At 49.1% G+C, this 24,252-nt stretch overlaps 1 protein-coding gene across 1 annotated transcript; it reads left to right on the top strand.

Annotated features, from left to right (window-relative positions):
• Positions 1 to 103: 103 nt before the first annotated feature.
• GPR161 (G protein-coupled receptor 161) lies at positions 104 to 22,627 on the top strand. The gene is made up of 5 exons (XM_052637646.1): positions 104 to 516; positions 10,470 to 11,194; positions 17,560 to 17,664; positions 20,168 to 20,287; positions 22,362 to 22,627. The coding sequence occupies exons 1-5, from the start codon at positions 143 to 145 to the stop codon at positions 22,625 to 22,627; spliced, it is 1,590 nt and encodes a 529-aa protein (XP_052493606.1). The 5' UTR covers positions 104 to 142.
• The last annotated feature ends 1,625 nt before the right edge of the window (positions 22,628 to 24,252 follow it).

A 24,252-nucleotide genomic window follows, 5' to 3' on the forward strand; every position in this document is an offset into this window, starting at 1 on the left:
CAACTGACGAGGATCCGGGGGGCCTTGGCTTCCCTCTGTAAAGTGCACATGCTGTGGTTTGATGACTCCTCTTCTGCCCCCGGGGCTTGTCTTTCCAGTCGTCCAGCATGCTCTGCCCACCCCCTGCTGAGGTACACTGACCATGAGCCTCAACTCCTCCCTCGGCCACAGGAAGGAGCTGAGTAACCTCACCGAGGAGGCCAGTGACCAAGGGGGCGGCGGCGTCACAGAGTTCATCGCCATCGTCATCATCACCGTTTTTGTCTGCCTGGGCAACCTGGTCATCGTGATCACCTTGTACAGGAAGTCCTATCTCCTTACCCTCAGCAACAAGTTTGTCTTCAGCCTGACCCTATCCAACTTCCTGCTGTCTGTACTGGTGCTGCCTTTCGTGGTGACCAGCTCCATTCGGAAGGAATGGATCTTCGGTGTGGTCTGGTGCAATTTCTCAGCCCTCCTCTACCTGCTCATCAGCTCAGCCAGCATGCTCACCCTTGGGATCATCGCTGTCGACCGGTAAGCTTGCCTCACAGAGAACTGAAGGATTTAGGAGTATGGGCCAAGGGGGATCCTCAGAGATCATGCCTTCCAAGCTGCTTCAGTTCCTCTGGAGGGTGCCAGGGGCTGTGCTGGAGAGGGTAAGAAAGCAGAGTTTTTCCTCTTCTTTCATCCCCTCAACCAAAGCACCTCTGATTTTATCTGATCTAGCATGCATATAGTTTTATTTTTAAAAGAAGTTCCAATACTTAAAAAAGTTCTGGAAACCTCTGCTTTTCAGCAGATAGATGAGACAGAAACTGAGGAAGGTGGCGTGGCAGGGGAGGCCCCAAATCAGTTCTTCCCCAAAGTGCTGCCTGCTTGCTTTAGCTCAGGCTGGGCCAGAGCTGCACCAGGGCAGCCTCAAGAGGAAATATCCTCCATCCTCTGCAGTGCCGGGGCCTGTCCTAGATGGAAATGAGAGCAGGGGAGGGAAGACAACTGAGGGAATAAAGACAGTGCTACCCAGGAGAAACAGTGAAAATCTGAGCTTTCCCTTCCTGTGGCATGGATGGCTCTAAAAGCAAGAAACAGCCCTCAGCTCTACCTAGAAGGTTCTTCCAGATAGTAAGTTGGTCTGTCAGATTTGGTTGTGCAAGTCCTACAGGGTTTGACAAGTTTCCAACCCATAGAGTCATCATCTTTCTTAGGATTTTGCCACTGGGCACTTCGTTCATCCCAGGCAAGGGTTCAACTGCACAGAAACAAAGGGGGGGAGATTCAGATTCTGTTTGATTTACAGAATTGGGGCTAGAGCTAGCAGTGGAGTCAGGGGAAACACAGAGGTTGCTCACCAGGGCTGTCATCACTGGGTAACCCAAGTCCCCTGGCTCCCTTAGAATCATCAGGTTTTGAACCAATAAGTGGTGCCTGGATGGTCCACCCAAGGTGCAGGCCTCCACTAGGCCCAAGGCCAGACTTCTGCTGGTTCTCTGTAACTGCAGGGGTTAGAATGAAGGAAGCCATCAGGTGCCTTCTCCAAGTATGTTCTTTCCCCACCAACAATAAAAATAATACTGAAAATATAAAGAGCAAAATAAGACATACCATGCAGAGTTGTATATACATTCTATGCAGAGTACCAAAGAATAGCAAGGAGAGATAAGAAAGCCTTCTTAAGTGAACAGTGCAAAAAGTCGAGGAAAACAATAGAATGGGAAAGACTAGAGATCTCTTCAAGAAAATTAGAGATAACAAGAGAACATTTCCTGCAAAGATGGGCACAATAAAGGATAGAAATAGTATGGACCTAACAGAAGCAGAAGATAAGAAAAGGTGGCAGGAATACATAGAAGAACTATACAAAAAAGTCTTAATGGCCTAGATAACCACGATGGTGTAATCACTTTCCTAGAGCCAGACATCCTGGAGTTTGAAGTCAAGAGGGCCTTAGGAAGCACTACAAACAAAGCTAGTGGAGGTGATGGAATTCCAGCTGACCGATTTTAAAACCTAAAAGATGATGCTGTGAAAGTGCTGTACTCAATATGCCAGCAAATTTGGAAAATTCAGCAGTGGCCACAGGACTGGAAAAGGTCAGTTTTCATTCCAATCCCAAAGAAGGGCAATACCAAAGAATATTCAAACTACCACACAGTTGTACTCATTTCACATGCTAGCAAGGTAATACTCAAAATCCTTCAAGCTAGGCTTTAACAGTATGTGAACTGACAGTTTCCATATGTACAAGCTGGATTTAGAAAAAGTAGAGGAACCAGAGATTAAATTGCCAACATCTGTTGGATCATAGAAAAAGCAAGAGAATTCCAGAAAAACATCTACTTCTGCTTCATTAACTATGCTAAAGCCTTTCACTGGGGGGATCACAACAAACTGAGGAAAATTCTTAAGGAGATGGGAATACCAGACTACCTTACTACCTGCCTCCTGAGAAACCTGTATGCAGGTCAGGAAGCAACAGTTAGAACTGGACATGGAATGATGGACCGGTTCAAAACTGGAAAAGGAATATGTCAAGGCTGTATATTGCACTCTGCTTATTTAACTTTTATGCAGAGCACATCATGCGAAATTCCAGGCTGGATGAAGCTTGAGCTGGAATCAGTATTGCCAGAAGAAATATCAATAACCTCAGATATGCAGATGACACCATCCTAATGACAGAAAGTGAAGAGGAACTAAAGAACCTCTTGATGAAAGTGAAAGAGGAGAGTGAAAAAGCTGGCTTAAAACTCACCATTCAAAAAACTAAGGTCATGGCATCTAATCCCGTCACTACACGGCACATAGATGGGTAAAAAGTCGAAACAGTGACAGACTTTATTTTCTTGGACTCCAAAATCACTGTGGGTTGTGTCTCCAGCCATGAAATTAAAAGATGCTTGCTCCTTGGAAGGAAAGCTATGACAAACCTAGACAGCATATTAAAAAGCAGAGACGTGACCTTGCTGACAAAGGTCTCTATAGTCAGAGCTATGGTTTTTCTAGTAGTCATGTATGGCTGTGACAGTAAAGAAAGCTGAGTGCTGAAGAATTGATGCTTTTGAACTGTGGTGCTGGAGAAGACTCGAGGATCCCTTGGACTGCAAGGAGACCCAACCAGTCAGTCCTAAAGGAAGTCAGTCCTGAATGTTCATTGGAAGGACTGATGCTGAAGCTGAAACTCCAATACTTTGGCCACCTGAAGCCTCATCGGAAGAGCTACCTCTTTGGAAAAGACCCTGATGCTCAGAAAGATTGAAGGCAGGAGGAGAAGGGGATAACGGAGGATACGATGGTTGGATGGCATCACCGATTCAATGGACGTGAGTTTGAGCAAACTCTAGGAGATTGTGCAGGACAGGGAAGCCTGGCATGCTGCAGTTTATGGGATCGCAAAGAGTCAGACACAACTGAGTGACTGAATAGCAACAAGACATATCCATAGACATAGACATATCCATAATCCTACTAATAAGCGATCAATCAATCACTGTTTACATTTTTAGCATATTTGCCTCCAGGGATTTTTGGCTGTATGCTATAAATTTAGAAAATAGGCTCAAGGCACTGTGGTTTTGTGACCTGCCTTTTTCACTTAACATGTGATTGTGAGCACTTTTCCCATGTGCAAATGTCCTTTGAGAACATGGTTACATGGTATTCCATCCCCTGGGTGGACTATAGTTTATTTTTACAGTCCCCTGTTAGCTTTCCATTTTATATAATAGCACTTTTGAAGAAGACGTATGTTTGTGAAATTGTGTTTTCAAAGGAAACACACTTTCAAGATTTTTGATGTGTGAAAGGCAGGCTCCCCTTCAGAAGGCTGTATGGATCTTCACTCCAGTAGCCACTTGTCAGCATCCTAATCAAGACTGATGATCAGCATTACAGACATAAATGAGATTTTGTTGGCAGTGGGATGGAATGGGATCTCACTATTGTTTGAATTTCTTTTTTTTTTTTAAATCATTACTTTTAGAATATCCATTTCTGGGTCCTGGGTCCTGTGGAAGGTGGAGTGGGGGCCAACAGCTCAAGAGCAAAGTAGGGGAATTAGTTTTCAGTGCCTCTCACAGAGCTCTGTGTACATAGATGTTCAGTAAATAGTGGCAGCTCTTCAAGGCTGTAAGCTGCTTACTTGGATCTGAGACCTAAATAAGCTAAGAGTGAAACGTTTTTTCACCAGCAGGCAAATCGTGATTCTCAAATCATGTCATCCAAATGCATCAAATGAGAGAAAATTTGCCTCTTTCAATGCTTTATTCTTTGATGCTGGGAATATTTGCTGGATATCTACTTTGTGAAAGGGTCTGTACTAAATCTCCAGGTAGTAGGATACAGCAAGACTAGGATGTAGCTTCTGCCGACCAGGAGTCCCTGGGTTTTTGGCAGAGGCTGACCCACAGGTGCTGATGTAAACACAGAGCAGAAATAAGTGCTGTCACAGCTCCCGCTGCCACTGCTTAAAAAAAAAAAAAAAAATTTATGTATTTGGCTGTGTTGGGTCTTATTTGCTGCTTTCAAAATCTTTAGTTGTGGCACACGAACTCTTTAGTTGTGGCGTGAGGACTCTTAGTGGCAGTCCAGTGGCTAAGACTCTGCCCTTCCCATGCAGGGGGCTTGGATTCAATCCCTGGTCAGGAAACTAGATCACATATCCTGCCGCTGAATCTGATGGTAGGTTCTGGAGCCCACGGGTGGGGAAAAGATGGCATTTGAGCTAAGTTCTAACAGTGAGTCGGATTGCAAGGGCCCCTTCCATTTTTCTCATACTCTTGTCTGTTTTTCTCCCACCCTACCCCCGCCCACACACTGTCACATACACAAGAGCTGCATCATTAGGTTTCCTACATAAAAGACTCCATTTATTCATTTGATAAACAATTTATTGAGTACCTAATGTATGCCTGACACAGTTGGTGCTGGGAATATGCAGCTGAAGAAGCACATGGAGGATTTCACAGTGTAGGAGGAGAGACATGTGGCCAGGTAATTTCGGGACCATATGATGTATATATAATGCCAGCGTGTTTAACATACTGTGAGAACACAGAGGAAGGAGCAAGGCAGAACATGGTGAAAAAGCATGGTCTGTGTTACATAGCCGGAGATCAGAGGAAGTATACGAACAAATTGACATCACGGTCACCCCACTAGAGCTTTAATCCAGGCGCCTCAGACCCTACAACCTGGCCCCCCTGTCACTCAGGGACAGAACTATGAATTAAGAAAGGACTTCTGCCTCACTATGATAACAAGTCACCAAGGCCTGGTTGTCTTTGGAAAATAGTTCATTTCCTTCTGCAGGCACAGCAAGATGGATTTGGCCAGCACAGTGCTTTGCCCAGATCTTTGACTATAATATATTTATATATAGTGCTATAAATTGTGATGTCTTCAAATGTTTTCTTGGCAGGTGCAATTTATTTTTTATTATTGGCCACTTGTGTGGCTGAAAGTACAAATTGACTGGACTGGCTAATTGATCTTTTCATATAAATGATTGCCATCTGATCAGGATTTCAAATACCCCTTCTAACACCCCTGGATGTTAGTAGTTTTGGAGGTTGCACATTTGCCTTTTATGTAGGAAACCTAATGATGCGGCTCTTGTGTATATGACAGTGTGTTTGGGGAGTAGGGTGAGAGAGAAAAAAGAGAGCGCGAGAAAGGGAGAAAGAGGTGGAGGGACGGGGAGTGAGAGGGAGAGAGGGAAACCGGCAAGAGGAGGTGGTAGGAAAAGACAGGTGAAGAGAGAGGAGAGAGAGAGGATGGGGAGAAGAAAGAGATGGGGGCAACGTACGAAAGCCGAAGAAAACAAGGGTAAGGAGCATGCACCCAACTGAAATGTTGTTAGTCACGAGCCAGGCACTGCACCCTGCTGTTAACATTTATCCCAGCTAATCTTCAACAGCTCTACCAGACTCCCTTTGCAGATGAGCAAAGTGCAGTTTTGCGAACTGGCCCAAGTCCTCATGGCTGTTAAGTGACTTGTCCAGTTCCAAGGTGCCAGAGGTTGGGCTCTTAACCATTAGTACAGTATGCAATCAATTGTCCATCATCTCTTCCAACCACTATATTTAGTTCAAGGTTTGTCAGTCTCAGCTCGGTTGACACGTCGCACCAGATAATTCTTTGTTGTGACAAACTGTTCTGTGTAGGGTGTTGAGGGGAACCCCTGGCCTCTGCTCAGTAAATGCCAGTAACACCTCCAGGTTGTGACAACCCCCATCGTCTCCAGACATTGACATGTCCTCAGTTAGGAACCCTACGAACTGTACCTAAAGAAATCCATGAGCCTGGTTGGCAGATGAGCCAAAAAAGTCCATCTTGTAGCTCCATGATGAGAGAGCGAAGGTAGAGCATAAAAAGAATAGTTGGCTGGAGTGAAATTCACCATTGAGATGTCAGTGTCCTAAACCTGCAGTGTGGATGCAGACCCAGGTGGGGAACGTCATTCGACCTGGGAAGATTTTCCCTATGAATAAGTCCAATGTGGTCACCTCTGGCTTAGCCTTGAAGTTGTCAGGGTTTAAGGTCCTGTTAGGATATTTATGTTTTCATTCTGGACTGGAGTGAATGAAACTTCAGCTCTAAAATAGTATTTTAAAAGAAAGTAACTAGCATTGTGGGAGGGTTACTTACAGTGCTGTCAGGAGATTTTTCAACATAATACAACGTGTTCACTCCAAGGTAGCTGTAGTTGGCTTAGATTTGTGTTTGTGTTTTTAGTGAAGCCATCTTATAAAAACAGGGGTTGTTTTCTAAGTGATTGGTCTAGTTGTAAGAGAGCTAAGCATTGGAGCCCCTATGGTCATTACAACTTTTGAGTTACACATGACATCACAAAAGCCTCTTTTGGGACCAAGAGTGGTGCTTGGGCTCATGTCTAAAGATGAGTTGTTGGAGAAAAGATAGAGCATTTCAGAAGACAGTTAAGAGTATGAGAAACAAAGGAAAAAACCCTCCATTTTGGCCTATATTAACCTGCAGAGTATAGGGAGTTGCCTTTGTTCTATATTTTCCTTTGAGCTTGCAAACTAGGCCTAAATGAAGCTTAAGTTTAAAAAATGAAGTTTCAAATCAGTGAAACCCATTTTTTGTGTATTTGTGGACAGATGTTGGCATGTGTATATCTTGATGAAGGTGTAGTAGATTTGTGCATTTCAATGTATATAAATTTTGCCCCCCCAAACCTTAAAACCAAAGCAACCCCTGGAGGGTGTGGGTCTATACAGGCATCACTGTGGCCTTTCAAGGGCTCTTCTGATTCTAGGGGACTGACCCCTCAGGAGCCAGCACCAACCCCCTGCCTGGGCACCCTGAGGGGCCTCTGGGATTCAGCTGGGAGAAATCGTTGGTACATCCTAGTGGAATGGCTCATGCTCCACACTGTAGATAGTCTGTGATACAAAGACATTTTACCATTGAATAATAATCCTGACTGGTGTTGAGAACAGCCAGAGGACATGTTCAGAGGGCAGTCTATTAATTGTAATGATTTTTATGACTGGTTGAACAGGGTTCATCTGAGGAGCCCGGGACAGCTCACATTCCTCAGGCCTGGCCTCCCACACCCAGGTATTGCCCCTGAAGTATTGCCTGAGGTCAGAGGGCCTGCATGATTTTTAAATGGGCAGAGGAAAGTAGAAATCCCTGCTCTGTTTCTTTTTTTAAAGTGAAGAAAACCTTCCTGGAAGTGCCCCCAATCCTACCCTTGCAAACTCCCCTCACATTTCATTTGCCAGATGTTGTTACACAGGTCAGTGCCCCAGCTGGTCACCTGGCAAGGGGTAGGATACCATCAGTATGGCCTGATTCATCCCCTGGTGCTCAGAAAAGCCACAGGTCCTCTGTGGTCACAGCAGTTTTGCAGGAACAGAATGAAGATTCTGTCTTCAAGAAGGAAAGGGGTTCTTCCCTAATGATCTAGGGGTTAAGAATCTGCCTTACAATGCAGGGGACGTAGGTTCAATCCTTGGCCAGGAAATGAAGACCCCATGTGCCACGGGCAACTAAGCTCCTGTGCCATAGTTACTGAGCCCACCTACTTCAACTAGAGTCCATGTACCATAATGAAAAATCCCGCACGACTCAGTGAAGATCCCATGTGCTGCAACTAAGACCTGACCCAGCCAAAGAATTAATTAATTTTTCAAAAAGGAGGAAGAGGGAAAGGTCAGTGGACAAAGACCCAGCTTTGTCCCTATTGCCGTTTAAGGAGAGGCCCCACCCAGCTCTTTCCCCCATTCTAGCACATCCTGTCCTTGAACCAGACTTGCATCCACAATTTATTTGAAGACTTTAACAGGATAGCAGGACCTCCCAATCTCTCTTGGAGACTAATTACTGACAACCTCTCTCTCTTAGTGTTAAGACCTGATTCCCATCCTAAGTGTTTCCCATTTTACAGGTGAAGGAACTGAAGCTCTGAGAGGTTAGATAACTCCCAGGGACACACAGCTAGTAGACAGCAGAATCACCATCTGAACCCAGGAATTTCAGCTCCAAAGGCATGCTTCTTTCATGTGGCTTCAGGGCCTTTGCAAGATGCAAACCCAGATGTCAGTGTGACAGAACTTGCTTTACCATAGCCGGCATGCAGAGTTTCTGTGATCGATCCCATAATTACAGTCTCCTCTCCTCAGGTCTCACACTCAGAAGCACTCTTTCCAGGCTAGACCTTGGCAGGGCCTCGAGGCTTGAGACCGGCAGCCTGTCTTGCCACTGATTATACAGTCTACACGGAGGTGTCGACTGAGGCAGCAGCTCCTCCACGGAAGTTCATCTAGGCAGCTGGTGGCATTCAGGCTGTGGCCCCTGTTGCTGAGCTGCTAGTGCCTAGGGGTGACTCAGGAAGGTCCTGGTGGAAAAAGTGGCTTCACAGGCCATGTGTGGCCATTTCCTGTGGTCCTGCCTATACCAGGTGGCGTCAGTGTGGTCACCCCTGCCCCTCCACACGGTGCCTCATGCAGAAGCCCCATCAATAAACAGCATTTGTTTTGGATAAAAAGAGTCAGGAGGGTGGTGATCTACTTTCAACCCCATGGTCTTAATACTCCCACTCATCCCGGTTAAAGCATCAGTACTCAGCCGGCCAGCGAGGCTTAGTGCTCCCCAGCCCCCTGGCTCCTTGTCTCCCTGCTCCGCCTTCACTCCTTGCCTGCCTGGTTGAGCTACCAGCAGCCTCCCTGTTGAGCCAGTGCACGCGTGCAAAGTCACCTCAGTCTTGTCTGACTCTCTGTGACCCCATGGACGGAGGCCTGCCAGGCTCCTCTCTCCATGGCAAAACTACATGTCATTCTCTCGTCCAAGGACTCTCCCTGACCCAGGGATCAAACCCACATCTCTTATGTCTCTTGCATTGACAGGCGGTGCTCACGTGCATCTCTGCACCTTGCCAAGGCTCGCCTCTTCTGCTCCTGGACCAGTGCCTCTGATCTCTTAAGACCTGTGTTTATGTGCCATCTCCTCCAAGAAGTCTGCCCTTATTCTGCACTCTGGATCCAAGGCCCCATCAGTATGAATCAGTAACTCTCTAGGCCTCCCTCCTTCACAGAGCTAAGGGCTTAGCAACCACCCCTGGTTTGTGGATTCCAGAACAAGAGGATTTGCAGGAAATTGCTGCCTTGTGCGTTGGGGACTATAGAGTCAGGTTGCCTGGATTTTTGTCTTGTTTCTTCCTCTTCCTTATCTGGGACAGATTATCTTTTCGGGTCCTGAACTGTAAGATGAAGATAACGATACTGTCTAGCACAAACATTTGTGAGGATTAAATGTAGCCCTTTCCACTCTAGAGCCTCATACTCTGCTTCTGTGCCTACCTCCCTCTGCGTCTTTTCACCTGTATTTCCAGTGCATAGCCAGGAGGAAAATGGCAACCCACTCCAGTATTCTTGCCTGGAGAATCCCATGGACAGAGGAGGTTAATAGGCTCTGCTCCACGGGGTCACAGAGAGTCAGACGCAACTTAGTAAGTGAGCGCACACACACCAGTGCATAGCGCAAGGCTTGGCATGTGGCAGGCCTTCAGTTTGTTGAATGAATGAACCCCATAATGCTTAGAAGTTATTCTGGTTTCTGAGAACCCTCTGAAAACTGATCTAAAAGGATTAATGTTAGAAACACAAAAGTGATTTGCTTCGAGGCATGACTCCTTAGAACTCCTGCAGATGCCTCATGACTAGCCACACCCCCAAAATGAATGGGCTTGCGTGGCGGCTTGGAGGCAGGGCTGCCTGAGCTCTGTGTCCTTCCTGGCACACAGTCATTCTCTGATGAAGAGTCCCACGGGGCTGCCTGATGTGGCCAGTCTGTGACTTGTCCAGGGGAGTTGGGAGAAGGTGCTACTTTTAGAAGTATTCACCCTGTGGCTGACTGGAGTGAGAGAAATCCAACAAACTCCCTACCTAGGAAAGCAGTGCACATCCATCCTGGTGTGTTTCTCCTGTTTTGCCTCTTCTCACCTCCCTCCATCCCTTTTCCAGCTACTATGCTGTCCTGTATCCCATGGCGTACCCGATGAAGATCACAGGCAACCGGGCTGTGATGGTGCTTGCCTACATCTGGCTTCACTCCCTCATCGGCTGCCTGCCACCTCTGTTTGGCTGGTCATCGGTGGAGTTTGACGAGTTCAAGTGGATGTGTGTGGCCGCGTGGCACCGGGAGCCTGGCTATACCGCGTTCTGGCAGATCTGGTGTGCCCTGCTCCCCTTCTTGGTCATGTTGGTGTGCTATGGCTTCATCTTCCGAGTGGCCAGGATCAAAGCACGCAAGGTACACTGTGGCGCTGTGGTCACTGTGGAGGTGGGCGTGCAGAGGACTGGGAGGAAGAACTCCAGCACCTCTACCTCCTCCTCGGGCAGCAGGAAGAGCACCTTGCAGGGCGTGGTCTATTCAGCCAACCAGTGCAAAGCCCTCGTCACCATCCTGGTGGTCATCGGTGCCTTCATGGTCACCTGGGGCCCCTACATGGTTGTCATCACCTCTGAGGCCCTCTGGGGGAAGAACTGTGTCTCCCCAACCCTGGAGACCTGGGCCACTTGGCTGTCCTTTACCAGCGCCATCTGCCACCCTCTGATCTATGGACTCTGGAACAAGACGGTGCGCAAGGAACTCCTGGGCATGTGCTTTGGGGATCGGTATTACCGGGAACCATTTGTACAGCGGCAGAGGACGTCTAGGCTCTTCAGCATTTCCAATAGGATCACAGGTAACTTGGAAACTTGTCAGCAAAGGGATGCCGCCTCTCCCATAGGTGTAGCCTATGGTCCTCTTGGACACTCTGGCAGGTTGATGGGTGAGGTCTCAGACTGACTGCAGCCTCGGGGCTTAAAGCACAGGTTTCCTTTGGGGAAGGAGCATCCCAGTGATTCCCAAGCAGGTTTCCCAAGCTGGGCAGGGCAGAGGACACGAGTTCTGTGACCCCAGCCATGACCCACTGGCCTGGAAAATACAGTTAGTTCTATCTAGAAAAAAAAGAATTCCAGCATTGAACTAGGCTACCTTCTTTCAGTGTTCCTTGAAGCAGAGTCCTTTTGGAAGTGCTCCTTTCCCTCCTCGGCTGCTCCTACTGGACATACTCCCCCTTGAGCCCTTTCCTCACAGGAAGCCCTTTCCTTACTGGACCATCCCTAGTAATTCAGGATGTCTTCAGGGCAAGCCCCTACTCTGTCACTGAAATGTTGCTATCTGATATGTGTTAAAGCTGCTCCTCCATCTGATAATTGATTTCAGAGCTAAGTTTCTGGACACAATCCCATGCCCTTTGATGAGATCCAAAGGAATTACTCTAGTTGGGATAAATTTTTTTAAGCTTTTTTCTTTTGAGATAATTTTAGACTCAGTGAAGATTTGGAAAGAGAATTCCCATCCCCTCAGCTTCTCCTTATGCTAACATCTTGCCTAACCATAGCACCATGAGTGCGTGGCTATTAACAACTACAAGCTTGACTCAGATTTCACCTATATTCCCAGTGATATCCTTCTTCTGTTCCAGGATCCAGTTCAGGATCCCATGTTGTATTCAGTCATGACATCTCCTTTGTCGTCTTCAATCTTTAACAAGTCTTTGTTCTTTCCTTGTCTTCCCTGACTTGACACTTTTATAGAGTTCTGTTCAGGGAGTTTGTAGATGGCCCCTCAATCTGTGTTTAGCTGATGTGTTCTCAAGGTTACCGTTTTGGCAGGATGCTGGGCAGGTGATGTGCTCTTCCTAGTAAGCATACCAGGGGCACATATATCTGTAGGTCTTATTACTAGCTAATCTTATTCTTGATCTCTTGGTTGATGCCTTAGCTTGGGCTGCTACAGCAAAATACCAGAGAATGCATGGCTTAAACCGAAGGCATTCATGTTTCCACAGCTCAGCAGGCTGGAGTCTGAAGTTAAGAGTGGCACATGGTTGAGTTTTGGTGGGGCTTTCTCCCTGGCTGTCCTCTTGCTCTGTGCTGCCGTGGTGGAGGGTTAGGAGAGAGCAAGCTCTCTGGTCTTCCCACCCTCATGACCTCTTCTAAACCTAATTATCTCCCCAAGAACCCACTGCCGAATACTATCACACTGGGAGTTCGGGCGTCGGTATAGAAATTTGGGGGAATACTTTCAGTCCATACGGTCAGGTTGATGTCTGGCAGGCTTCCCCACTGTAGATTCACTACTTTTTCCATTGTCATTAATAAGTACAGCAGAGGAGACACTTAGAGGTTATGAAAATATCCTATTTCCCCTTCAGCCTTCACCCACTGTTTGTAGCATGCGTTGGTGGATCTTGCCTCCAAAGTTACCACTCTGTTGTTTGAGGGAGATTGTCACCTGGATGGGCTATCGGAAGGGAGACCCTGAGGGCACTTATCAGATCATATTAATGAAAAGAGCCACGTGGCTCAGAGTGCAGTTCCAGTCTCTTGCCAGATGACTTTGGGCAACTCACTGCTTGAGTTAATTTTTCATTTCCAGGAAATAGGCTTTCCACCTCCCCTCCCAAGAGAGTGAACATTACAGCTCTTAATTATGAGTACTCTGGAGTAGTGAGGATAGGAGATCTGTTCCATGTGGCAGCAAACCAACATCACTAATTTACCTCATGGACCAACGGAGTGTTTTTTCTTGAGAAAGGAAGAAATTCTGGGACTTTGAAAAAATTTATTTATTTTTTAATTGAAGGATAATTGCTTTATAGACTTTCGTTGTTTTATGTCAAACCTCAACATATATATAGGTATACATATATGCTCTCCCTTTTTGAACCTCCCTCCTTATTTTGACCATAGGAGAAAAAAACATCTCTCGGGATCCCAGTATTTTAGTTCCTGAATTTCTCACCCCTTGCTACTGGGAAGACTGTGATTCCAAGTATGACTTGTGAGCCAGGAGGAATACATTCAGGGTTTGGTTTCATTTCACTGATTAACCTATTCGTTCAGATTTTGTAAAATCAATTATCTTCTAGGCAAAAAAAAAAAAATAAACATTTTCGATCCCAATGACGTTAAGAATGAGGAAAGAGAATGGAGGAGGAGAGGGTAGATGGAATAAAAAGAAACATCTGTTTTTGGGGCCAAGATTTTCTGTGCGAGCCACTTGGGATTATCCTAGACGAGCTTGTCAGGCTGTGCGTACAGATGGGAAACACCAGCTGTGGTTGCATTGGCAAGCTCAAGGCAGTGAGCGGTCTCTTCACTGAGAAGCAGTCTTGTGGGTTGTTTTTGGGCTGAAGAGCGTTTGGGATGATGGGTTCTGAATTGTTGGTCTTCCCTTGAATCAGAGCTGGGGGCATCCCTGCTGTCTCTTCCCCAGATGTCCTGGCTTTAGGAGGTGGGCAACAGCATTGGCAAGAGTCTTTAAAAAAAAAAGCAGAATGCAGTGCCCATTCCATCCCTGAACCCTACTCTGGTCATACCAGGAAAACCCATGGCCTTTCTGATTAGGAGGGAGAACCCTGGCCTCAACCTCGCGTCCCTGTCCTCTGGCTGAGCCAGGGCTGTGACCAGACCCTGGTCTGGCACCCTCTGCAGGCATGACTTGCATCTGCAGCAGATGCCTAAACCCCAGTGGGCTTTCCCTGCCCCAGCCTGCTTCAGGCTACCTCTCCTATACTCAGAGAAGGAACTTGCTCTCTCCTGTTAGCACAGCATTAGAAGGGTGATAAGATTCGTTCCAAAGCCAGCAAGGAAAGACTCAGAAGCCCTCTCTCGGTTGTGTTCCTCTCTATTTGCATGAGCACCTGGAAAGTTCTCACCAAAGGATTCAGTACCTGGAATTATAAGCTTTCCTCACAGTGCTTGTGAGCAGGTGTAGTGGCATTCCACAAACACCTGGAGTTTTCTACTGCCCCTGAGATGCCAGGAGTTCTACATAGGCAGTCATGTTTATTAAGATTTCATATGTGGATTTTACCCATAATCCATGAGTTTTGGTTTTCTCATGCTATTAGCCCCAAACTGAAAAAGTGCATCAGTTTGGGTTTTCCCTAGGTACCACTCTCACCAGGCCACTACAATACTTTCTGCCTGCGAAGGCTCGTTAGCAGATTACCATGGCGCTCCCTGAGGTATTGAGATCTCTGGCCTCCCTGAGGGTTGCCAGGCAGGGTCACCTCATGGTGGGTAGGTCAGCTCTGGAGTGGACATTGATTCTAGTGCTGAAAAGTGCTGCTGCTGCCGCTGCTAAGTCACTTCAGTCATGTCCGACTCTGTGCGACCCCATAGACAGCAGCCCACCAGGCTCCCCCGTCCCTGGGATTCTCCAGGCAAGAACACTGGAGTGGGTTGCCATTTCCTTCTCCAGTGCATGAAAGTGAAAAGTGGAAGTGAAGTCGCTCAGTCATGTCCAACTCTTAGCGACCCCATGGACTGCAGCCTACCAGGCTCCTCTGTCCATGGGATTTTCTAGGCAAGAATACTGGAGTGGGGTGCCATTGCCTTCTCCAGCTGAAAGGTGCACTAAATGCTGACATTTGGTCTTAGGAGTTCAGTTCAGTTGCTCAGCCGTGTCCGACTCTTTGCGACCCCATGAACTGCAGCACGCCAGGCCTCCCTGTCCGTCACCAACTCCCGGAGTTCACCCAAACTGAGTTGGTGATGCCATCCAACCATCACATCCTCTGTCATCCCCTTCTTCTGCCCTCAATCTTTCCCAGCATCAGGGTCTTTTCCAATGGGTCAACTCTTTGCATCAGGTGGCCAAAGTATTGGAGTTTCAGCTTCAACATGAGTCCTTCCAGTGAAGGCCGCACTACAAATCCAAAGCTGATAGGTGGCTGCAGGCGTTGGAGCAAAGATGAGGATTTCAGGAGAAAGGGCCAGCAGCTCATCTGGCAGCACTGCCACCAGGCCCGACACACAGGCGTGGAGGGAGGCCCCTCCAGATGCCACTCCCACCTGGTGCTCGAAGCTCCTGAAACGGGATAGAGCCTTCCCAGTTATCTTGTGGAGAAAAGGACACTGGCTTCCATTTGCTGGAGGAAATGGCCCACCTCACGGCCTTCGTGAGGTTTGGACTGGAGGGTGAGAGGCCCGGGGCCTGTGAATTTCCCCCCGCTTGCTTCTCCAGGTTCCTTTCCTGAGCCACCGCGAGGGCTTCTGGTTGCTTCAGTGCCAGCTCCACCCCAGAATGGCACTCCTGCTCCTGTGGCCTCTGCAAGGCGCTCATGGTGCTCTCAGCAGCGCCAGGCTTCTGATCCGACCTCTGTCACTTTGTGCCTGTTCCTTTCTTTCTTTAAGAAATTTTTTTGTCTTTTAAAAAGGTCTGGACGGGGCCCAGTCTAGTGTGTTGTTGCTTCATGTGAAGAAACTCCGGGGTGCTGCGCCCATTCTCTAGTGATAAATGCTGGATAAACAGAATAGAGTCACCACTTGGCTGCCCTGTTTCCAGAGCTCTTAGCTGAGCCACACTGGCCTGGTTCCAGTGAGTCCTCCCACTGGTGGAGACCGGGACTTGTGTTTAGCTTTCACCGCAGCCTCAGAGATGTGTCCAAAGCCCGCTGTGGCCTCAGCTGTCCCAGTTGGCAGTGGGTGTTCCCCCACAGGCCGCCCTCCTCAAGCCAGGCTTCCTGCTGAGACATAGTCATATTCTGAGGCCAAGACCCTGCAGGTGGATGATCACGTTTGGAATCTTCTCTGGATCCAGCCCCCTATACCAACCCCTAGGAGAGGGGACAGCTCCTTGCAAAAATGTTTTCCACACGTTTCATGAAAAGAGAAGCTCTGTCTGCATGGGCTGCCCACCCCAAACCCCACTATCTCCTCCTTGGCTCTGAAAGAGGAGAGTCACCTTGTTCCCTTGAAGAACTCTGATGACAGCATAGGCTGAGGCCTCTCCTATCTGTAAGCGTGCTGTGGGGAGACTCAGGTGGTCTGCCGTGGCAGGGCCTTCCTGGCAGGGAGGTCTTTCTCAGGAGATGGGAGGAGTCTGACTTTTTGTGCTGGTTTTTTAATTGCTGGGAGCGCCTTTTGTTACCTCCATGGTCCTTGTGGCCTCCAGCTCTTTTGTTCATAGATTGATTATTGTCTTAATTTTCTGAGGACACCTAATTGGAATTTTGTTTTCTTAAGACAAACTCCCTGCATCCCCAGACAACTCCCTGCATTGTCTCCTGCAGATCCTTTTTTTATTCCTTCCTTTTTTGTTCCCCCATCTCTGTTAGTGCTTTTCCTTAAATGTCTCCTGTTCTTCACTGTCCCTCGTGGTTAATAAGGCAGCCCTGGAAAGGGATCGGGAAACCCTGGGCAGTGGGGCAGATGGCACGTACACTGAGGGCTGGAGGGGCTGGGCCGTTTTACAGGGTGCCCTGCTCTTGGGGTCTGTGGGGCTTTTCTCTCTGACGGGTTGGATTTCCCTGGGGACGAGATCTCTGGCCTCCTGCCCAGGTTGAGTAAGGCAGTGGGGTGGGGGTCCCACTGTTAACTAGGCAGCCTCTCATTGTTCCCTCAGTTTTGCCACGTGGCCATGTGCCTGGTGTCACTAAGGCCAGAGTCCCCCAGTTCACTCTGTCTGCTCTCCTGCCAGCATGGAGGGCAGGTGCCTGGAGCCTGAGTTGGGACTAGCCATAGAGGGGACCCCCTGCTTCCTGTAGAGTCTTTCCACTGAACCCTGCCTGCCCAGAGACTCCGAGCCTTCAGTCCTTAAGCTTTTGGGGGTCTCCTTCCAGGCTTCCCCTGTTGCCAGCCTCAGCCCTTTCTTGGGTCAGTGTCATTGCCCACCCCCTACCTTCCAACGTACAAACATCCTCTCTGCTTGGGGGTTTCAGCCTCTTCTGAAAAAACTACCTCCTGGTCTTTGGGTAGGCTTGGAAGTTAAAGGAGCGCCCGCATGCTGTGTCACGGAAAGATCTCCTGGGACTGCTCACTGTTTTCTCTCCCACCCGCCTTGTTGGTGTTTGACCTTTGTCACGAGCTCTTCCCCTCTGGCAGGACCCAGTGAATGCTGTCACAGACTCCCTGGGATGAGAACAAGGGGTGAAGTCGGGGAAAGGCCGCCAAGAGCTTGGGGTCTTCAGTGAACGCAGAGCACCCTCTGCAGGGAGGACAGGGTGGACAGGAGAGAGGGATGTGTGTGGTCAATGCCGACCTTGCTTTGCAGACCTGGGCCTGTCCCCACACCTCACGGCCCTCATGGCAGGCGAGCAACCCCTGGGGAACAGCAGCAGCACCGGGGACACTGGCTTCAGCTGCTCTCAGGACTCAGGTAAGCGTCTCGCCTGCTGCATTTCCCCGGTTCCAGGTAGGAGCATGTGGGCGGGCGGAACGCCTCCCAGGGTGCACGGGGTGAGAGTCAAGGGTCTGGGTTTCCAGTCATGGCTTTTTGCTTTTCTGCACCTCTGTGCCCCAGTTTCTTGCTCTGTATAATGGGAATCTCAGCTCCTGTTCTCTCTGCCAGGCAGGGTTGTTGTGAGATTCAAATTGAGTGAAAGCTTTCAAAGTTAAAATGCCAGATGATCATGAATTGTTATGTGAGTTATAATAACCCCCAGCCAGGGCAGGCTCCAGAGTCCACCTGCCTGGTTTTCAGTCTTGAATTGGCTTTTTGAGAGCTGTGTTATCTCAGACAAGCTATTGAATTTTTTATAAACTTTTGAAGCTCCCCATTTGCCCCAGAACTTGGCACTGTCCCTCTATCCCTTGTCATGTCTTTACATGCCCTGAGATCTACCTGTGGGGAACTTGATCTCTCTGATGAAATGTATCTCCATCAATATCCTCCAGACCCTCCCTTCAGCTGCTGCCCAGGGGATGGTGCCAGCCCAGGGCTCTTCCCCTCAGCACTGGGCTTTGTGAGATCACAGTCTGCTGCTGTGCTCCCCAGCACATACCTGGGGCGCTGCACGAGGTGAGAGGCTCATGGCGGGGAGGGGCCGTGTCCCTCCATCTGTCATTCACAGAGCTGATGAAGCACCACCTCCCAGGGTGGCATCTGTCCACGTGCTGGGCATGAACCCAGGGTTCTACAGCCCGGACCTCAACACAGCAGGCTAGCCATATTTCCCTCCCTGCTCTTCCATCTCCCCAACAGGAACCTTTTGGAAACTCCTCTCTGCTTTGATCTGTGTTTCCTCATCTGAGCCTGTATCGCGGAATTCTAGGGTAAAGGGCCACGGGCAGGGACCCAGACCAGGCCTCCTGTCTTGGAGCATTTCCCCTGGAGGTAGAACATTCCCTGAAAATGCACCCCCACTGGCAGCCCAGAGGGTTAAACAACTGGTCACAGCCTCCCTTGTAGACCAAAGTCCCTCTTGTAACTTGAAGGAGAGGAAGGTCGCTGTTGCTCCTCAGGCCCTCTTCAACCTCTTCTCAGACAACCAGTAGGGATCCAGAGGCAGGGACATTTATTCACTAAACAGATTTTTACTTGGCAAGCCCCTGCCTTGAGCAGATACTGCCCTATGTTCTAGAGATGTGCTGGTGAATGGCCCTCATGCGGCTTTAAATAGGCAAATTGTGTGGGTGCAAATTATACCTCAGTAGTTCTGCTATTTAAAAAGGTCATAACAGTGATGAGCGCTGTGGGAGGGGAAGCCGAGTGCCGTGAGGACACAGAGCGGACAGGTATGTGTCCCTGCTGGGGGGAGAGCACTTGGGGATGGGCGCGTGAGAAAAGTTTCTCTGGGGGAGTGATGTTAAAACCTATAGAGTGAATAGGAGGTGACCAGCCGAAAAGGAGTAAGAGAACATGCAGTCAGAAGAAAGAGCTTGGGTTCGGGGGCCACGCAGATTGGAATGTGAGCTCCAGCCTCCCTGCTCTCAGCCGCATGGACTAGGCACCTGCTGTGTTCCAGGAGCTGCGTCACAGCTTCACGGGCCCCAACTCATAATTCTCATGGCAATTCTATGAGGTAGACAGAATTATCCCCACTTTATACACCTTGGAGGCTGCTGAGGGACTAAGCAACCTGAGATCTCTCCACCTCGGGAGCCCGTGTGCGGAACCACCATATTGTGAAGTCCGCCAGAGGAGCCCATCTGTGCAGCTTGTTCTGGGAGGACATGTGGAGCTCCTGGCTCTGCTTTCTTCCTAATGTGCTGAGCACCAGGCTTTGAAGGGTTGAAAGCTGGAGACTAAGACAGAGGAGGGCTGGTCCCAACATCTGCCCCAGTGTGGGGTCAGGGTTCTGCTCAGCCCTGCTCCCCCTCCCCAGCCCTCCCCACCTGTCTACCCAGGTCTAACAGAGCTTCCTTCCTCTCTGCCTTCCCCCTACTTTTTGAGGGGCATATTTTTCAATCCCTTTTTGATCCCTAAAGAACTTTACACATTCAGCATTTATATGTTTATTTAGCCCAGCATATTTTAACTAGAATGATAGAAATTCAAACTGTAAGAAAAATCACTCTGAACGGAAAGCCCTTTAATAATACCTCCCTCCTCCACTCAGCCTGACTCCCCTTCCCCAATCCAGGTCTGGCTGACTCAGCACTTCCTGAGTATGTTAGTTCTGGCTGTAACCCATCCACTTGGATAACATTGCTGTTTTTGGTGTGCCTGAAAAGCAGCCCCAGTGGCTGGCTGCAAACTCCCTGAAATGGGACGAGAGACACTGTGTGTCCTGGACAAAGCTGCAAGGCAGTTGGATGCGCCTGGTTGTGGGTTGGAATAAATGGGAGAGGAATGCAAGGGATGTTTAGAGAGAGTGGGAAAGAACATGAGAGGACTTGGTTTTGCCAGTTAGAGGTGCACAGTTTGCCCTTGGTTTTAGGAACAGATGTCATGCTGCTTGAAGACTACACATCGGATGACAACCCTCTCTCCCATGGCACGTGCCCACCCAAGAGGAGGAGCTCAGTGACATTTGAAGATGAAGTGGAACAAATCAAAGGTTTGGTTTCTGTGGCTGATGGCTTCAGGGAAATGGGGAAGTGAAAGAGCTTAGGAAACTTCCTCAGCTGAGCCTGCCCCCATGCCCAGCACACTAGGGGCTCCACCTTTGCCCATTTCCAAGTCACTCCTGACCTGACCTCTCTCACCTGAGTCCTTAGGCTTCTAACTCTCAGAGCAAACAGGGTCTAAGGCTGGGCAAGCAGAGGGCTACACACACACACATGCACACGCACACGCGCATGCACGCACGCACGCACACGCGCACACACACACACGCGCGCGCGTGCGCACACACACACACCTGATTCCTATGTCCTCCCTCAGGAAGTTACCTGACTAGATACACCAGTTTCTGGGCCTCCAAAGTTTCTTTCCCTTATGGATGCTGTGTGTCTATGAATCTGAACTTGGTCTCTCTGAGCCTCAGCTTCCATGTGTGGAAGATGAAAATAACGGCCCAATAAGTGCTCCAACTTCACGGCAGGGGAAGCTGCCACCTCCGTGGTCTTGCCCTCTTGAGGGTGCTGGGGCACTTGGGTCCTGTGAGAGGAATGAGTTCTGCTATAATCCAGCTCCTGCATTGTTGGCTCCACCTGTTCTGAATTCAACCCTCAGCACTCTAGTTGCCTCTGGAACCTGGGGTCTAGTTTCCCTTCCAGATTTTCTGACTAGAAGTGCCCTCCAGGCTGCCCACAGATGGAAGAATCTCTTTTCCTCTGAATGAGATGTGATGGAGGGGTCTGGGACTTTGATGTAATTTCTTCAGAAATGCTATGAAAATAAATACTGGCCATACCAGAGTTTATGTTCATAATTCATCCTATCTTTTCTACCACTCCTCACCCCGATTCCAGATGAATGGAAGGGCTCATGACGGATGTCAAGGAGGCAGACATCAAATCGTCTGTTTTATGGGGAAAGTAGATTCAAGAACAGAGCTTGGATTAGCAGCCTCATGAGTCTTATGTTACTCCCAAATTAAAAAAAAAAAGAAAATAATGGATTGAAGCCTTCCCCAATCCACCCAGCCCACATATGGCCAAGCTAGCTCCATCAGCCTCCATGTTGGAGGACGGTATACCGAAGGCACTCTTCTTTGCAGACAGGGCGAGGAGCAGGCACTTTTAAGACCACATCAGTCCTCCCGGGAGCGAGTGGCAGGGCAGGGAGAGGTCACGTGTTCCTCCCTTCTTCTCCTCTTGGAGTGTGGCGTGGAAGTTGCCTACTCCAAGCAACATGAGGATTAGGGGATAAGCTGTTCCCTCCAGAATGTCAGGAGGAAAACAGGCAGTGAAGTTAAAAGCCATCAGGATGTGAAATTGAAGGCCACCCCCCCCCCCCGCCCCCTACCTGTTCACTGAAGTTGTCAGGGATCTTAGTCCCGGGGGAAAGGGCACCTGACTTCTAATGTCCTTCAAACCCTGAGGTTCTCTATGGCTCTGAGGAACGTCTGAGCGGGTGTGGAAAGGCCAGAGGCAACATTCAGGCTTGTGGAAGTTATAGGCAAAACCGCTACACATTCCAGGGAGCTGAAAGACCAGAGAACTCCTTTACAGATGTAAATTAAGTGTACAACTCTTTGGGACCCCGTGAACTAACTACACAGTCCGTGGAATTCCCCACAGAATACTGGAGTGGGTAGCCTTTCCCTTCTCTAGGGGATCTTCCCAACCCAGGGATCAAACCCAGGTCTCCTGCATTGCAGGCAGATTACCAACTGAGCCACCAGGCAGATTCTTTACCAATTGAGCTATCAAGGAAGCCCAATAGAAAGTATTTATGAAGCCTTTCCTACGAGCCAGACCTAACTGTTTAATTAACACAAGAAACCTATGACATAAGGAGTGTGCCATGACCTCTTTACAGATTAGGAAACTGAAATTAGATTAAATGACTTCTAAGATTTCTCAAATATTAAGTAGGGAATTGTCACCTAGGGACTCTAAACTCCAGAACCCACAGCCTTCAGCTGTTTGTCTCCCCTTCCCAGGTCAGTAAAGCAACAGCAGGCCAGTCCTGGGGAGCCATCCATCCTGGCCCCTCACTAACCTTCTTTCTGCCTTCTCTCTTAGAAGCTGCCAAGAACCCTATTCTTCACGTGAAAGCTGATGTGCACAAGTCCTTGGACAGTTACGCAACCAGCTTGGCCAAAGCCATAGAGGCTGAAGCCAAAATCAACTTATTTGGGGAGGAGGCTTTGCCTGGGGTCTTGCTTACAGCTCGGACTGTCCCTGGAATTGGCTTTGGGGGCCGCCGCGGCAGCAGAACTCTCGCAGGTCAGAGGCTGCAGCTTCAGAGCATTGAAGAGGGGGATGTTTTAGCTGCAGAGCAGAGATGAGGGTGGACTCCTGTTACCATCTGTGCCAGGGCCCTGGGAGCAACATCTGATACGCAGTCATCTGAAAAAACGCCCAAAACAGTGTCTGTAAGTGACTTCCGTGTCTGTGCGAGACCACACAAGGGCTTCCTGTGGATCCCAGGGATGGGACCAGAGGCATCGAGAGCACAAAACAAAGCAGATGGAGGTGCGGCTGAGACTCTGTGGGAGGTGGGGTTTAGAGGGGTCTAGAGGCCTCGGCTGGGCAGGAAAGCACCACGGGGCCACTTCCTCTTCTTCACAACCTGTGTCCTTGGGAGTCCAGCCATGCACTCTACCAGAGGCCTCGGGACACTTTGGAGGATGGCGCTTCCTGTGTGGCTGATGGGGGCTGTGTGGGGCCATTGGTTCTACCCTAAATGGTCCCCAGAGAACCCAGGAGCACAATGCCCCAGACCCATGCGTCCTGGTTACAGCCTTGCCTCCAGGCCATCTGCTGATTCTAGTAGGGACTGTTCCCTGGCTGCTGGGCAGAGGCAGCAGGTCTGGGTCTGTGGTTGCTGAGGATAGGCCTCCCTATGGACTGGTTCCTTAGTATTTTAAAAGAAGGGAGAAACCACTGTAAACGACAGGAGCAAGGAACAGATACCGGATGTTTCATTTCTAGAAAGAAAACCCGTTTGGTTAGGAAGCACCTTCATCTTCCTCACCTGAACAGGGCCTCGGGGCCAAGCACTGCCGGGAAGCAGAGTTACTGCTGTCGTTCGAGGGAATCCCGTTCACACAGGGAAATCCCATGGGATAGGTTCCGTATGTGATGCCTGATGTACTGTTTAGATTAGCTGGCCTCCAGGGAAAACCCCCACGCCCAGCAGCTACTACTTCCCTGCCCTGAATGTTTTAAGGAAGACTTGAAGGAACTCTGGACCTGGCATCAGGAACTGTGTGCCGGCCTGGCTCTGCCTTACATTACTCGGGACACTGGGACTCCCTGTCACCTCCGGGTCATCTGGAAAATGAGATGGGGGTTGTGGAGTTGGCCTGAATGGTGTGTGTGTGCTTAGTCATCCAGTTGTGTCTGAGTCTTTGTGGTCCCATGGACTGAGTGGTGGCCAGGGTCCTTTCTAACCCTGATCTTTGAGGTTCTCTAAATTTGTTAGGGGGGAACAAAGTGACCCATGGATCAATATCTGCACAGCTTCTGGGTGTCATGTCTGATGGGCATGTGAAACACTTCAGGCCTGATGTGTGGGCTGATCCAGTGTGTCTGTTTAGAGCACAGTCCTGACAGGATGCCGACCAGCAGGACACATAAATGGGTGCGGAGGGCGTGTCCTCAGAGGTGGAAAGTGGGGCCACGGACTGACACGCATGTGAGATCTCTCCCCGCCCCCTTTGAGACGGGATGGCAGCTGAATGTGTGGGCTTGCAACAGTGGCTGTGGTGACTTGAACCACCTGTTCCTGCCCTTCAGCCTAGATGATAGCAGCCAAGTACAGGTCTTTCCCTACTTCTGAATTCCAGGTGGTCAGCAGAGGATACATTCTGAGCAGATCTCCCACATCTGTTATGAGGCAGCCATTCCAGAAAGTGCATCACCTTTGCAGTGTTTCACTGTGGTCTAACTAGTTCTCCAGGAGGCAGTC

The sequence above is a fragment of the Budorcas taxicolor genome, chromosome 3 (assembly GCF_023091745.1).
Source record: "Budorcas taxicolor isolate Tak-1 chromosome 3, Takin1.1, whole genome shotgun sequence".
NCBI lineage: Eukaryota > Metazoa > Chordata > Mammalia > Artiodactyla > Bovidae > Budorcas > Budorcas taxicolor.